Below are 16999 nucleotides of genomic sequence, written 5' to 3'. Positions count from 1 at the left end.
TACAGCCAATCAGGCGCCAGCAACCCTCTAGAACCTTCTCCTCAGAGCTCAGCACCTCAGATTTTCTACCGCACGTCGATTGAAGGGAGTCTCCCTGAGCTCTGCTCAGTTTTTTTTCTTCAATTTTCTTCAATTTTCTTCAATTTCTTCTTCTTAATATCACAGTTTTGTACTGTCTTCTTACATGAAGTCTACGTTCAGACCCTGTGTCACTTGTAGGAAACTGTGACCTTTTCCTGTGAACCCTCATGAAGAGTATATGGAAACACTCTGCTTGTGTCTGACATGGTAAGAGGAGAAGGGGTTGTTCTTGTGCTTAGACTGTACCCCCCTTCTGATGTGGGAGGAATTTTTGTTGTTTGTCCTGCACATTTACGTTTTAAGTGATGCTTCTCCTCTACTTCACCAGCTGAAGTAACATCACAATTAAGGGGTCTCTGGCCTTCTTTGAGTCTGCCTCCCACATCTACGCCCACGAGATTTACTCTCAGGCGTCTAGACTCACACTGCGCACTTTTCTACGTGAAAATGTGCCAGCTTGTCGACGATACGGTCTATGTATCCTCTGACGACAATCTTTGCCATCACTTTTGCTCTGCAGCGACAACGCCTCCAGGTATGCGTCGACGACAGTGAGGACAGTGCCCTCTTGTCGACTACAGGCTGGCTCGTCGACGGTAGGCTCGTCGATGGTAGGCTCGTCGATGGTAGGCTCGTCGACGGTGGCTCGTCGACGGTAGGCTCGTCGACGGTGGCTCGTCGACGGTAGGCTCGTCTACGATATATGTCCCGTCGACGGTGGCCTCGTCGACGGTGAGCTCGTCGACGGTGAGCTCGTCGACGGTGAGCTCGTCGACGGTGAGCTCGTCGACGGTGAGCTCGTCGACGGTAGGCTCGTCGACGGTAGGCTCGTCGACGGTAGGCTCGTCGACGGTAGGCTCGTCGACGGTGAGCTCGTCGACGGTGACGGTAGGCTCGTCGACGGTAGGCTCGTCGACGGTGGCTCGTCGACGGTAGGCTCGTCGACGGTAGGCTCGTCGACGGTAGGCTCGTTGACGGTGAGCTCGTCGACGGTGGGCCCCGTAGACGACAGGCTCGTCGACGGTGAGCTCCGTAGACGATGAGCTCCGTAGACGGTGAGCTCCGTAGACGGTGAGCTCCGTAGACGGTGAGCTCCGTAGACGGTGAGCTCCGTAGACGGTGAGCTCCGTAGACGGTGAGCTCCGTAGACGGTGAGCTCCGTAGACGGTGAGCTCCGTAGACGGTGAGCTCCGTAGACTATGAGCTCCGTAGACTATGAGCTCCGTAGACGATGAGCTCCGTAGACGATGAGCTCCGTAGACGATGAGCTCCATACTCATCGTCTACGGAGCTCATCGTCTACGGAGCTCATCGTCTACGATGAGCTCCGTAGACGATGAGCTCCGTAGACGATGAGCTCCGTAGACGATGAGCTCCGTAGACGATGAGCTCCGTAGACGATGAGCTCCGTAGACGGAGAGCTCCGTAGACGGAGAGCTCCGTAGACGGAGAGCTCCGTAGACGGAGAGCTCCGTAGACGGAGAGCTCCGTAGACGGAGAGCTCCGTAGACGGAGAGCTCCGTAGACGGAGAGCTCTGTAGATGCTGAGCTCTGTAGACGCTGAGCTCCGTAGACGCTGAGCTCCGTAGACGCTGAGCTCCGTAGACGCTGAGCTCCGTAGACGCTGAGCTCCGTAGACGCTGAGCTCCGTAGACGCTGAGCTCCGTAGACGCTGAGCTCCGTAGACGGTGAGCTCTGTAGACGGTGAGCTCGGTAGACGGTGAGCTCGGTAGACGGTGAGCTCGGTAGACGGTGAGCTCTGTAGACGGTGAGCTCTGTAGACGGTGAGCTCTGTAGACGGTGAGCTCTGTAGACGGTGAGCTCTGTAGACGGTGAGCTCCGTAGACGGTGGGCTCCGTAGACGGTAAGCTTTGTCAACATTCAGCCTCGACGCCAGTTGGCTTCGTTGACGGTTGACCCTGTCAACTATTGGAATCGTCGACGGTTGAGCCCGTCGACAGTTGGTTTCACACACGGTTGTCTTTTATGCACAATGTGTTTTGGTAGACGATTTATCTCGTCGACTGCAGCTTTCTGCTACATCCACGTGATGGCGTGGTGGCTTTTTACTCCTGCCTTTATATCTTCCTCTAAAAACTGGAGCTCTATTGCATTCACCTCCGGTGAATATTGGAGGTTTTTCCCCTCCTTATGAAGAGTGCGGCGAATCGCTTTCCCTTTTTCCCCTCGTCCGGGGGAAACCACAAAACAAGTTCGTTCAGTTCCTATCATAGACTTTATTTAGCAAAAAGGTGTTAGACTCATGCAGAGGTCAAACTCTGTGCCGGCGGTTTTTGTTTTTCACGCCTCGACAAGAAATGTGCAGCTCCCCACTATTCAGCCTACCCTGCCTCAGTCATTATTCAGGCGGCACAGCGATTATCTTGCAAGCCAGTTGGGCAAGTATGCCACCATATGTGCTCTGACATATTGGCGCCAGTAGCACTTATTCCAGAATCCTCCAAGCCTCACGCTTTGAAGATCCTGCAGGAGTGAGAGCGAGAGAGAAGTGCATCAGAAATGATACACTGTGAAGCGGACATTGCGTGTACAGGTGTTCCACAGCTCGCTATAGGGGCAGTCTGGGAAAGACAATTTTGCTTCAATGCTACGTCTTTCGCAAGGAGGTTCAGACTTCTATACTTCACTTGTTCTTTTGATTGAGGAGCCCTTCTGGCCAGCATGTTGATGAGGCAATGCAGACCATCTTAAAGGACACAGATACTGCCCGCACCTTCGGGATATAGAATCGCAGCCTTTTCGTGGTGCCGAGGACGTAGCTCCACGTCCTTTGTTTCAAGGGAGTTCCCTCCAGTATTGGCTCCTACAATCAAAATCAATTGCTTTACTCAAATCAAACGCAGTCACATAGGCACAGTACCAACAGGTCCTACCTAGACTATCATCGTACAGCCTAGGCAAACTCTTCTAAGAAACAATGGATTACCGGGAACACACCTTTATTCCCTCCAAAAACGTCAGAGATCTAATATCTCACTTTTACTCCACTTGGTCAAAGGTGACAGAGGACCGTTGGGTTTTTAAACGTCATGCCCAAGGGCACACTTTAGAATTTGTCTAATTTCCCTCTTTCTACACCTCCAAAGGGACCTCCTCCTTCTCATCTACGGGTGTCGTTTTCACAAGTGTCTATATGGATACAAACAGGGACCGTCGGAGTGGTTCGGAATCTCCAACAGCGTTAGGGTTTACTTTCAGTTCCTCATCAACAAGCAAATGAGGAAAGTGTTGCATGATTTTAGATCTTTGCGCAAACTTTACAAATGTTGTCCCTCAACAAAATCCTAAGTTCTTATGCCAGAACGAGTTTATAACTACTCTCAACCTCCAGGATGTCTATTTTCATGTGCCAATCCTTCCTAAGCATAGGAAGTGGCTACGCTTTACAATAGGTACAGAACTTATTCAATAAAGGTCCTACCTCTTGGATTTAGGTCCGTTTCAAGTGTCTTTAAGTACATCCTGGCACCAGTGGCAGCCTATCTACGTCTGCAAGGCATATAAATTTCTCATTCCTGAGACAACTGTATAATAAGGGCTCGCTCTTATTTACAATCAGTCCAGCACACCCAAACTTGTCAGTCACTGTTTCAAGACCTGATTTTCAATAAATCATGACAAGTCACAACTAGTACTAGCTCCGATATCAACATTTCTCGGATCATCAATCAATACCAACCTAGCAAGGGTGTTTATCTCGCACGAACAACGGGCTTGCATCTCCCACTTGGTGGTTCTTCTACGTTGGTTTCAGGTCTCCAGTTCCTTTGTAGATCTCATTCAAATCAATCCTCGGATGCAAAAGGCCCCCCTTTTTGTTGGTGGGTCCAAGTAAGAAATTTGTAGAAGGGGTGTACGTTATTCCTTCCAGAAGTGCCAAATTACACAATCACCACAGACTCATCCCTTCGAGGGTTGAGGAGCATATCTCAAGGGCTGAAGGTTCAGCAGGGAATGGGAACCCTCAACAAAAGGCTTAGCACATCAATCGGCTAGAGCTAGGTGCTATCTTCTTAGCCCTCAAATCCTTTCGTGTTATCATTCAAGCAGCCACAGTATTGGTTTGCACAGACAATACCTTACTTGCACAAACAAGGAAGAACGAGGTTGGTTCTTCTATCTCAGAAAGCCCAAAAGATATGGGCTTGGGCAATATGGCACAGGATCAAACTCTTGGCTGTTCATGTGCCGGGAGTTGCAAATGTGCTGGCGGACACCCTCAGCAGGTCAACAGGTGTCCACCCACGAATAGGAACTGCATCAGCCAACGGCGGATCGAATGGACCTCTTTGCGACAAAAAACAAAAAAAAAAAAAAAAAAAAAAAAGAACAGCTTATGCCTGTTTCTTTGCAAGCTGGCATCCCCACAGGGACTCGCAGGGGAATGCGTTTTCGATAAACTGGTCTCAAATATATGCTTACGCCTTTTCTCCGGTACCGTTGGTTCCGAGAATTCTTCGTCAGATGAACAAAGAGCCGTATCGTTTGATTCCCATCGCCCACAGGTGGCCTTGCCAATACTGATTCACCGAACTTCTTCTCCTCTCAGAGTACGATCCAATACAGTTTCGACCAATTCCAAATCTCCTCTCCATTCAGAATGGTCAAATTTGCCATCAGATCCGGCTTCTCTAAAATTAGCAGCTTGGTGTCTGAGCACCTTGTATTAGCTCATCGGACTATCTCGGCGGATTGTAAAGAGGTACTGGCTTACGCGAGAGCACCTGCTAAAGATATACAGTCTTTAAAAATAAATAAATATTAATCTGCATTTGGTGTTAATCTGCTGGGGTTTACCCATTTCTTGCAACGCCGGACCAGATATTACCTTTTTTCTTGCACCTGGCAAGATCAGGCTTATCTCATACAACGTTGAAGGTCTTTTTGGCAGCCATTTCAAGGTAACGTCAGGATGGGTCCATCTCTCTTTATTCTTCCAGAATACAACAGTTCTTTAAGGGACTACTCAGAATGTTTCCTCCTGTACGTCATCCGCCTCCATCATGGCATTATACTGTAGTATTAGCGCAGCTCATGCGCCACCCATTTGAGCCAATTTTTAGGATGTATTTCAATTTCCTAACATGCAACGTTTTTTCTCTTTGTTAGCATTAACTTCATCTAGAAGAGTCTGTGATGTTCAAGCTCTCATTGTCAATTCACCTTTCTTACGATTCACGCCCAATTCTCTAGTGCTACGTACAAGGGGTATGCCTAAAGGTGCCTTCGGATTTTCACCTGAAAGAACCAGTTATCTTAAAGACGTTTTTCCTAATCCACAATCCCCTGCGGAGAGGGCATTTACATACTCTTGACATCAGAAGATGTTTTAAATTTCTATTTGCAAGGACCTCTGTCATTATCAAATTCGATCAACTGTTTATTGCCTATGGAAATATACAGCTAGGACGAGCACATTCTTCAGACATAAAACGTTGTCTAAAATTCTACATTTCCAGAACAGCCCCTTTCCGTAAATCTGATCAGCTATTTATAGCATATGGACTGTTGCGAAAAGGACATTTAGTGACTAAACAGACAGTGGCACGATGGCTCTCTGTAGCCATATCATTTTGTCATCAGGAGGCTGACAGGCCTTTACCGAGTCCAGTTAAGGCACATTCTACAAGAGCGATGGCATCGTCCACTGCGTTGTTTGCTGGGGTGCCTCTACACCAGATTTGTCGAGCAGCGACATGGTCCAGCAGGCACACCTTTACCAGACATTATTGTTTGGAAGCTGTCAACGAAGCGGATACCGCAGTGGGGCAAGCAGTGCTTCGTCATCTTTTTCAATAAGGTGAGCCTCTGATCCCTCCTCCATTTCTTTCTGTGATTGCTATATGCTTTTCAGCTGTATATTATTGTCTTCAACTTTTGAGGATGTACTTTGCAATCTCAGCTCTAAGGAGGGTACTGCTATCTATTCTATTCAAGCATGTGAATCTATGAAAGACACCCCTAATACTGGAGAAGAACAATTGTTACTTACCTGTAAACAGGTGGTTCTCCAGTATTGGTGTCTTTCATAGATTCACATGCGACCCACCCTCCTCCCCTCAGAGGCTCTCTTCTCCTCATAGACTCTGTGGTCACTCTTGTGCTACGAAAATCTGAGGTGCTTAGCTCTGAGGAGAAGGTTCTAGAGGGTTGCTGGCGCCTGATTGGCTGTAGTTTGGACCAACATAATGACAATGATAGACTGCAAATGGTTTTTTCCTTTTCCATGCATTCCTATGTAGAAATATGTGTAGGCTTGTTATGCCTTTTTTCTATTACATATTTCAGGTTTTATGTTACATATATATATATATATAGTATGTATTATTGCTATTTTATTTACCGTGGGACTCCCACTCCGACGACGGGGGATATTCAAGCATGTGAATCTATGAAAGACACCAATACTGGAGAACCACCTGTTTACAGGTAAGTAACAATTGTTCTTTTGAGGCGCCAAGGATGGCTAAAAGCAACCTCATTCCGTCCTGAGGTTCAGACAAAGATTTTGGATATGCCATATGACGGCCAACTATTATTTGGCCCCAAAATTTACGAGGCTCTACAAAATATAAAAAAGGACACAGACACTGCAAGAGCCTTGGGCACACTCCAATATAAAAATCTGTCCTTTCGGGGAAACCGAGGAAGAGGTCAATCTTCCTACAAAGGAGGTTTTCAATACAGGTCCTCTTACTCTTCCAACCAGAGTAGGCCATAGTACCAGCAACGCCAGCAGCAACAAGGCCAACAATCCTCGTATGGAAAGTCGTCCTTTCTGGGTAGAGGATAAAGGAGAAACAACGGACGCAGACAATGACTTGTTTATTCAGCCAGTCCAGACCTCATCTCACTTATTAAATATTGGAGGAAAAATTACCCATTTTCTGCAAAATTGGAAGATAATTACTACGGACCGTTGGGTCCTTCAATTAATACAATTCGGCCATTCTATGAAATTCATACGCACCCCTCCACAAACTCCGCCTCGCCCAATGCATCACAAAAACCTACGGCTGGTTCTACGAGAAATCTTTGTTATGCTGCAGAAAGGAGCAATAGAGAAGGTACCACCATCCCAAAGGGGAAAAGGATTTTATTCCAGTTTCTTTTTGATCCGGAAAAAAAAAAAAAGAAAATGGAGGCCAATCCTAGACCTCCGGGCCCTCAACAAATTCCTGAAGAAGCAGTTGTTTCACATGGTAACGATCCAGGAGGTCTTACATCTTCTGGAAGAGGGAGATTTCATGGCGTCACTAGACTTACAGGACGCTTACTTCCATATACCAATACACAAGAATCACAAAAAGCACTTGAGATTTGCAGTAGCGGGCAGGCATTTCCAGTTCTGCATCCTGCCCTTTGGACTCAAGTCTGCTTCCCCCATCTTCACGAAATGTCTTTCCCCAGTGGAGGCATATCTCAGACAGCGCCGTCATCAAGTCTTTCCATATCCAACGCCTGTCTTAAGTCTCTTCATTTGCCTGGGTCTCACGCTCAACCAGGAGAAATCAACCCTACGACCTTCTCAAACCATCAACTTCCTGGGTGCAACCTTGGACACACGCTCTGTGTAGGAAGGTGGATATCTGACTATGGTTGCCCCGAACTTTTTGCCTGGTGTTTTGCTGGTTTTTCGACTTAGTTGACCTGGGGCCCTGCTATTCAGGACCCCAGGCCCACTGCTCTCTCTGTAAAATGGATTCCATATACTCTAGGTACATATCTAATTGGATACTGATTCACCTTATCAGCCCCTGTACAGTGTACCTTAGGTACCCAGGGCATAGGTGCACCCAGGGCTTACCAGGGGCTGCAGCATGTATTATGCCACCCCTGGCTGGCCATCCAAATCTGACACAACTGGCTGATCGATCAGCTGGGGCAAGGTGGTGTAATCACCCTTTGCTTTAGATATAGTATTTATTTATTTATTATTTATTTATAACGAGTTGGCCCCTTTTTATGAGTCCATTTCCCATTGGTCCAGATATATAGATGACATCTTTTTTTTCTGGACCAATGGGGAAGATTCTCTATGTGAGTTTTTGGAATGGTTCAACATGACGGACATAAATCTAAAGTTCACTGCAAAATACGATACTAATTGTAGGAGAGTAGGGTCTGCAATCCTATGGTCACCCCCGATTTTTGCTTTTTGCTTCACTGGTTTACGACTTTCCCTGGCTGTGGGCCTGCTAATCAGACCCACAGCCTAGCTGTTCTCTCTCTAAATTAACAACCATGTACCGTAGGTGCATTTACCAATTGTTACTGGGCCACCTTATCAGTCCCTGTACAGTGTACTATAGGTACCCAGGGCATAGGTGTACCCAGGGCCTACCAGGGGCTGAAGCATGTATTATGCCACCCCTGGCTGGCCATCTAAACAGACACAACTGGCTGCACGACAGCTGGGGCAAGGTGGTGTAATCACCCTTTGCTTTAGATATAGTTACCTATATCTAAACCTAAAATGAACACATATATTCCTATCAGTCACTCCTATGGCAGGCCTTATCAATCCTGAAGGCAGAGTGCTTGGAATTATGTGAGATGGTGCTCTGGCATGAGCTGAGCCCGTTTGCAGCTTGCGGAACCAAGTCCTAATAGCTGTTCCATGATAACGCTATACCATATACTCTTAAGTGCATTATAATCCTCGTGGTTAAATGCTAACTCTGGTATAACATTATCAAAACATGTCGAGTAAGGTGTCATACGAATTGGAATACTACCCCCTCGCCAATTCTGGCGACGGGGGTAGCATTCCACCCTTCCACTAGTGAGCATCATATATCAGGCCAACTTCTCACACTCTGCAAAAGCGTTACCATCTCGGAGAGGAAAAACAAACTCCTAGCACTAGCGTCTGGAGTAGCCTCGAAAAGAGTGTTGACAGTCCGCCTCTTCAAATCCCTTTTGGGGATGATGTCATCGTGCATCCTTTTGATCCCTCATTGCCATCTACGGATGCGTCCTCTGCAGGAGGCACTCTCGAGGCAGTGGGTCCAATGCACAGGGTCATTCGACGACCGCATAAAGGTGACTTTTCAGATGGTCAAAGCTTTGCGATGGTGGATATCATCACGAAACCTGTCTCAAGGATTGACATTCCTGCTTCCAGCGGCTCCTCACGTCATCACAACAGACGCATCCTTAGAAGGTTGCGAAACCTTCCTACAGGAGCTGCAGATAAGCGGAAAATGGTCAGCTGCAGAGAAGAAACTCCATATCAATCTGCTCGAGCTGAGAGCGGTCTTCCTGACCCTGCAGTCTTTCCTACCAAGGATCAAAAACTCCCTAGTGCTCGTCAGGACAGACACTACGACGATGCACTACCTCAACAAACAGGGAGGGACGCGCTCGCTGACACTCTCTTGCGAGTCGCAGAAAATCTTGAACTGGCTAATAACAAACAATGTAGCCCTACGGGCGGAATATGTCCCAGGCATGGACAATGTACTCGCCGACTCGTTGAGCAGGCAGAAAACATCATCTCACGAGTGGGAGCTAGATCAGAAGATCCTCAACCAAGTCTTCTCCAGATGGGGCACGCCACAGATCGATCTCTTCGCTACAAGGCTCAACGCCAAATGCCCACACTTCGCAAGTTGGCATCCCCAGTCAGGGTCTCTAGGGAATGCATTTTCCATCGCATGGCACAACTTCTTTGCGTACGCCTTTCCGCCATTCCCGATGCTTCCCAGAGTCCTCAGGAAGATGAAAGTGGAGCCTTATACTCTCATTCTAATAGCCCCAACTTGGCCAAGACAACATTGGTTCACAGAACTCCACCGTCTATCCCTGAAACCTCCGATCCGTCTGAAGCAGTGTCCATCTCTGCTCACAATGAACAACCGGCAAGTTCAACATCCGGATCTGAAATCTCTCAAGTTAGCCGCCTGGCTCCTGAGTTCCGAGAGTTTCAAAATTTGAATATTCTGCTGGACTGTAGAGACATCTTAGCCAGAGCACGAGCGGATAGCACCACCAAAACATATTCCCTGAAATGGAAGATGTTTTGTTTGGTGTACAAATTTATTATTTATTATTTATTTATTTAGCATACTTATATAGCGCTAATCTGTCACCCAAAGGGCATCCTGGCATCTGAATGTAGTTATTAATCAACTATGACGAGTGCCCAGCTCATATATTTACTATGGCTTTCCTGATATCCAGGAATTGACAAGAATATTGCATGGGCATTTCTGCTCATGCAGATATGCCCCCACTGGAGATATAGTGCATGCTTCCTTGGGGCTAAGGCCTGCTTCATGGGTGTCTTACCTATATTCCATACAGTGATGTGTGACACGTCGAGACTTCAGTTTTGTCTGCACCATGGAACACAGTCTACAGTGGCACGGTGCATGTGTTTGGTGAGGGGTCACTTAAGGTGGCACAACTTGCGCTGAAGGCCTTATGGGCACTCTTTGACCACAAGGCCCCAGGTACCAGGGGTGGGTACCTTTTACTAGGGGCTTATTTGTGGGGTAAAGGGGTGCCAATTGTTGAAACAAAGGGTACATTTTGGGGAAGGATATGTGGCATAGGGGACCTGGTTGGCAGGGACCCTGTGCACTTCCAGTTGAAATAACATTACTTGCAAGGCAGAAAGTGGGAACTAACCATGTCCAAGAGAGGCACTTTCCTACACAGACTCTCTACAGTGCATAAAATAATTAGATCATACCTAAAAGTTATTTTCTAAACTCCTCACCTTTAATCAAACCAGACTAAACTGGAGGAAACAAAAGAAAGATGAAACAATATTTTAGTTACAGCTCTAAGCATCAAAATTAAGAAGAATATTCTTAGACTAGTGTTTCTTGCTGCTACATTTTATAACAAAGTTACAATATGTTGTCCCCTTTGGAAATAAATAAATATGACTCATTAGTTCTCACTTTCCTTTCTTTGATTTGCATTTTAGTTAGTGGTTGTGCAGGTGTTCATCAGTTTTTATATGTTACACCGAGGAGGACTGTTTCCGTTTCAGGTGGGGTTTTATCAGTTTTATAGATGTAAACCTAAAACAGGGTTGCCTAATCATGACGAATTGGGTGTGAGGGCCTTTTCCTATTTATCTATAGCACAAAAAACATCCCTTCTGGTGGAAAAAGGAGGCACTGAAAAGGTAAAGCATACAGGGGTTGCTTCATTCAGGTAAGTAACACCTTTGTAGGTATTTGTATCTTTGAACAAATATTGGTTGATGTAGTCTGATTTTTCCCTGTCTGTTGGTGATAAGTATTGTACCTCTTTAACTTTTGTACTACTGCTACTCCTTTTACAAGATGATGACTTTTTTATTAGCAATATGTACCAAGAGCATTTTTGGAGAGAATCAATGGTTTATGGGGACATGAGAAATGCCAGTCAATTCATATTTTTATAAAGGGTTAAGTAAATTCAAATAATAAAAATATTTTCTCTTTTAGTCTGGGCCTAGAAGTTTAAGAGAGTACACGCTCACAGAGCTTCTTGTGGTAAGTAGGATTTTTTTTAGCTCCTCCTTATAAAAATGCACAGCTTTAGAATTAGGATATCTCCTGGATTCATGAAAACTTTATTTAGTCCTTAAAAAAATTATGACTATTTTTTACTGTTATTTTGCATTTGACCACTAAATCAGACACTGATTGCTCTGCCATTTTTTACTCCATTGACCTGATTGCCTAACGGGCAAGTGATATTGAAAAGTTAAACCTCTATAAACAATATTTTACCTAGCCCTCCACATAGAAGTGCAGGTTATTCCCCTATTCTAATGAATGCATGCATGGATAAAGAGAAAGTTAATGTTACAAGACTGGGTGATGGAAAATATCATGAGTGATGACAGCCAACTAAATAATTGTCCTTACCAGTACAGCTTGCAGTACATCTCTTTCATGGATGCTTTTTCAAGGCATGTCATCTGGGTTTAAACCCTGCGGAACTTGTGATAGACAAATGTCAATCACAGATCTGCAGACTGTCTGTTTATAGTGCCTCAGAGAAAATCACCACCCTGAGGACGGTGGTTCCTGCCAACGTCTTCGACCAAAGGCATTGAAAGAGCGCCGTATGAAACTCCTGGCGGTGCGCTTTTTCTGAAAAAATTGCGTCATCTGCGATCTTCACCAAAGTCCAGGGACCGGTCAAGGAGTCATTCAGGTGTGGTGTCGTCAAGGAAGGATCCGAGAACCCAACAGTCAAAACATTAGTCTGGTGCCGTCTCCCAACCGTCAGCTGATGAGCATTTACAGGCATGTATCCTGGCCACCCCAAAATATACTGGAGCCAGGGTGACTCTAGCCCAAATGCAGGAATATTATTTTACCCTGCAAAAGGTTTTTGGGCATCAATTTCCCTCTGATACCCTGGAAGTAGAAGGTGCCCTGGCTGGATCCTCACAGGCAGGTTCGACCTCGGTGACAGTCGGCCCTCTTACTCCGCTATAGGATTTGAGACGGCGCCAGTGCTCAGCCTTTCTGGGTTCTTACCTTCAGCATCCATTCAGCCTTTAAAGACGACATCGTTGATCGGCGTCGATCCTGAGCCTTCGGAGTCTACTCTGCCAGTGATGTTGGCAGGGCCGATAAACGCTGATCCCATTCCTATTTCTGACGTTGAGGCACACCGCAACGGCCTCGGATGGCGCCGGCTGTGGCTCCGACAGTTCTGTTCTCTTTGGATGTCTCCATCTGCTGTTATTCAGCCCTTGTCTGTTTTACCTGCGGTAATACACAGTTTGGTGACTGAAGGAGACAATATTGAAGGTCAAAACTCTTTGCATGCTGTCCAACCTCCTGTGGAGGAAAATTGGCTGACTCAAGTGGGGGAAGAGGACCGTGGATTAGAAACCTCTCCAGTTTCATATTTACTTTCTCCATCTGGTAAGGCAACGGAGGAGAGTTCATCCTTGGCTGAAATATTGAAGAGGGCAGCTGTGGTGTTAGATTGCCAATTTCCCTCATTGGAATTGTTCATGGATCCTTCGGTGAATATTCTTCATCAAGGCAAGACTGAAGTGGAGCATGTGCTCCCTTTTAATAAGTCTGTTTAACCAGCTTTTAGGAGCTTGGGCAAAACCTATGACGAAAGTTCCAGTTTACCTGGCTGTGAGCTATAGGCATTGACCCGCTCTTGGGGACCCACTTTGTCTCCTACGACATTCCACTTATAAAGGGCTGGTGGTTCAAGCTGCTGCAGCTTATTCGGACCCTAATTTCCATCCTTTGGTTATTATTATTATAATTATAATTAAGTTTGTAAAGCGCTCAGCTACCCGTAGGTTTCCCGGCGCTAAAACCAAAAAGATGAGAGGGGAGAGGCAGAAGAGAACTGTTCGATGTTAAATAACCAAGTTTTTACCTGTCTGCGAAACCTAAGGAAGTTGGGTTCAGTTCGTAACTGGAAGGGAAGACAATTCCAGAGTGTGGGGGCAAGCCAGGCGAAAAAGCGGCCACCCATTGTGTCTTTTTTAATTCTGGGAACTGAAAACAAGTGTTGGCTACATGATCGCAGATTGCGAGGGGGACAGTATTGTTGTACCAAGGAATTAAGGTAAGGTGGAGCTAGGCCAGTATTTATTCTGTGCATGATGCAGAGGGCCTTGAATTTTGTCGGGTTTTCAATACGAAGCCAATGCAAAGTGCGTAGGGAATTGGAGGTTGGGGATGTAGCAGGTAATTTGCAGAGTAGTCGCGCTGCCTTGTTCTGAACAGTCTGCAGTTTACGGATCACCTCTTTACCTGCTCCCAGGAAAAGGATGTTCCCGTAGTCCAGTCTAGAGGTGATTAAGGCCTGGACCAAGGTTTTCTGGGTGTCTAGAGGAAGCATCCATATGATTTTACGCAACCACTTAATGATAGTGATGCAAGTGGAGGAAGTTTTGATCACATGGTTCTTCAAGGATAGTTGGTCGTCAAAAATGACGCTGAGGTTGCGTGCTGTTTTAGACGGGGTGGGTAAGGTGCCCATTTGAGAGGGCCAGTGTGGGGGTCCCCATAGGGTGGTGTTATGACCAAACAGAAGAAGTTCTTTTTTACCCCCGTTCAGTTGCAATTTGTTGTCTAACATCCAGACTGCGATGTTGCTCAGCCCTTTATAGAGGGAAGAGGAAGGAGAGCGAGAATCAGAGGAAAGAGAGTAAATGACCTGGGTATCATCGGCATACGAATAGATAGTGAGCCCAGGTTGCTCCGCAATAGTCGCCAAAGGCCTGACATACAAATTGAAGAGCAAGGGACTCAAGATGGAGCCCTGCGGAACACCGTACGCCAATGTGAAGGTTTGAGAGGCGGATGAAAGGTGCGATTAGAAAGAAAGCTAATAAACCAGTTGAGTGCTGTGCCGGTGATGCCAGAAGATCTAAGGGCGTTAATGAGAATGGGGTGGGAAACCGTATCAAATGTGGCACTCAAATCAAGCAAAATGAGTGTCACGGTTCCCCCCCTGTCTACTCGAGATCGGATGTTTTCAGAGACCCCTAATAGAGTGGTTTCAGTTGAGAAACCAGATCTAAAACCGGATTGAGATGGATGTAAGATTCCATTCGCTTCAACATGGGTAGACAGTTGGGAATTGATGTGTTTTTCCATGATTTTAGAAAAGACCGGAAGAAGGGAAATAGGGCTAAAATTAGATGGGATGCTAGGGTCCGCATTTGCCTTTTTTAGCAGAGGCACTATCATTGCATGTTTCCATGCAGAGGGTACTGTAGTTTCTCTGACGGAGGCATTGAGAAGATCCAAAATAATTGCAAGGGAAGAATTGTCCAACCTTTTTAGTATTTGGGGGGGAAGAAGGTCCAATGGGGAGCCGGATTTAATTTTGCTGATAATATCAGAGAGGGTTGTGATATTAAGCGGATCCCATGTATCGATCAACTGTGGAGAAGTAGAACAGGTTTCCCGTGGAAACCTGGAATCACAGGAGATCGTAGGTTTGGATAATGTGGGGGGGTCGGCTGGACAAGAGTATGGGACTTATCCTCTGGGGTCATATGGTCTGGAGGTGGGATAGGGGCGGGTGGATGTGGCAGAAACGGGGGGGTGGGAAGTTTCTCAAAATTGGAATAGATGGAATCAATTTTGGCGATAAAAAATTCGGCCAATGAGTTGCATTGTACAGTATCTAGACAAGGTGGTTTGGGCTGACATAGCGTGCCTGACAGCTTCTGTACTACCTTAAAAAGTGCTTTGGGACGGTTTTGTGCTTCAAGGATAGTTGTGTTGACATGTTCAACTTTAGCAATTTTACATAAAGAATGGTATTTGGCTAAAGCAGCTTTGTAAATTTGCTTGGAGCAAATTTTTATTTATTTATTTATTTTTTGCATTTGTAATGCGCACAGATACCCACAAAGGGTTTCCCGGCGCCAGGACTGAGAGACCAGCAGCATAGAAAGCAAAAAACAGCCAGAGGCCACAATTATTTATTTGTTAAATAGCCACGTTTTAACGCTTTTCTTAAAGCTGGCGAAGTTTTCCTCCTTACGTAGAACTGAAGGAAGGGAGTTCCAGAGGACTGGTCCCAGATAGGAAAAGGATCTCCCTCCCATTCTGGCCAGTTTAAATCTGGGTACCACAAAGTTTGCTGCATTAGAGGAACGAAGGTTACGTGCAGGTGAGTAGGGCCCAACTAATTTTTGCAAGTACCTTGGTGCGATTCCTGCCTTTATTTTGAACATGTAGCTCAGGGCTTTGAACCGAACCCGGTTCTCCACCCTGAGCCAATGCAGGTCTTTAAGGTGCTTAGAAATCCTTGCTGTTCTAGGGATTTTACACAGCAACCTGGCTGCGGAGTTCTGGACTAGCTGAAGCCGCCTAAGCACGGCTGAGTTGGAGCCCAGGTAAAGGATGTTACCGTAGTCAAGCCGAGATGTAATGAGGGCATTGACTACGGTCTTCTGGGTATCAGCAGGCAACATCCAGATAATCTTCCGCAGCCATTTCAGGATAGTAAAGCAGGTACCAGCCACTTTATTGACCTGCTGTTTCATCGATAGTGTATCATCGATTTGCACCCCTAAGTTCCTGACATGGGTAGCTGGGGTAGGAAAAGCCCCCAGGGATGGTGGCCAGTGAGTGTCCTGCCAAAGGTTTCTGTTTTTACCTAAGAGAAGGATCTCCGTCTTCTCTCCGTTGAGCTTCAGCTGGTTCGTTGACATCCAGCTGAAGACTTCATGAAGACCCAATTTCAGCACAGAAGGGGATGATGGATCCGAATTGGTGAGAGAAAAAATAATCTGTGAATCGTCCGCATAGGTCATAAGTTCTAAACCAACTCGCTCTGCTAGATCGGCGAGAGGGCGGAGATACAGATTAAAAAATAACGGGCTCAAAATTGAGCCCTGCGGCACACCATGGGGCGAAACAAAGGTATCTGATTGAGCCTGTGAAGACGAGATCTGAAACGTCCGGTTGCACAGATAGGATTTAATCCATTCCAGCGCTGCCCCTCCGACACCATCCTCACTCAGCCTGATAAGCAGTCTGTCGTGTGAGATGGTGTCGAAGGCTGCACTTAGATCAAGCAAAACAAGTGCAACCGTTTGCCCCTCGTCCAAGAGCCCCCTGATATTCTCGGTGACTCCCAAAAGGGCGGACTCGGTGGAGTAACCAGCCCTGAAGCCTGACTGGGAGAAATGGAGTAGATGGTTATTCTCCGTAAATGTGGTAAGTACACCGTGAATGTGCTTCTCCAAAATTTTAGAGAAAGCAGGCAGCAGAGAGATAGGGCGATAGTTGGCCAACACTTCAGGGTCAGCAGAAGGCTTCTTCAGCAAAGGGCTGACCTTGGCGTGCTTCCAGGACGATGGGACTTTTGCCAGATGGATAGAGGCGTTTAATGTCTCAGAAATAATCTTCAAGGCAGAGTCGTCAAGTTGGCTCAGAATGCT

General features: G+C 46.3%; 1 protein-coding gene across 4 annotated transcripts in view; it reads left to right on the top strand.

The window, feature by feature from the left end:
- NRDC (nardilysin convertase) overlaps positions 1 to 16999 on the top strand; it is a 2107381-nt gene that overhangs the window by 1734060 nt on the left and 356322 nt on the right. For all 4 annotated transcript variants that reach the window (XM_086952436.1, XM_086952435.1, XM_086952433.1 and 1 more), the window contains one exon: positions 11550 to 11597. In XM_086952436.1, the coding sequence (XP_086808562.1) occupies positions 11550 to 11597 (48 nt within the window). The remainder of the gene's footprint in view (positions 1 to 11549; positions 11598 to 16999) is intronic.

Source organism: Lissotriton vulgaris, chromosome 1_1 (assembly GCF_964263255.1).
Source record: "Lissotriton vulgaris chromosome 1_1, aLisVul1.2, whole genome shotgun sequence".
Lineage (NCBI taxonomy): Eukaryota > Metazoa > Chordata > Amphibia > Caudata > Salamandridae > Lissotriton > Lissotriton vulgaris.
Note: the sequence above shows the minus strand (reverse complement) of the source record. Positions and strands in the feature narration are given on the sequence as shown.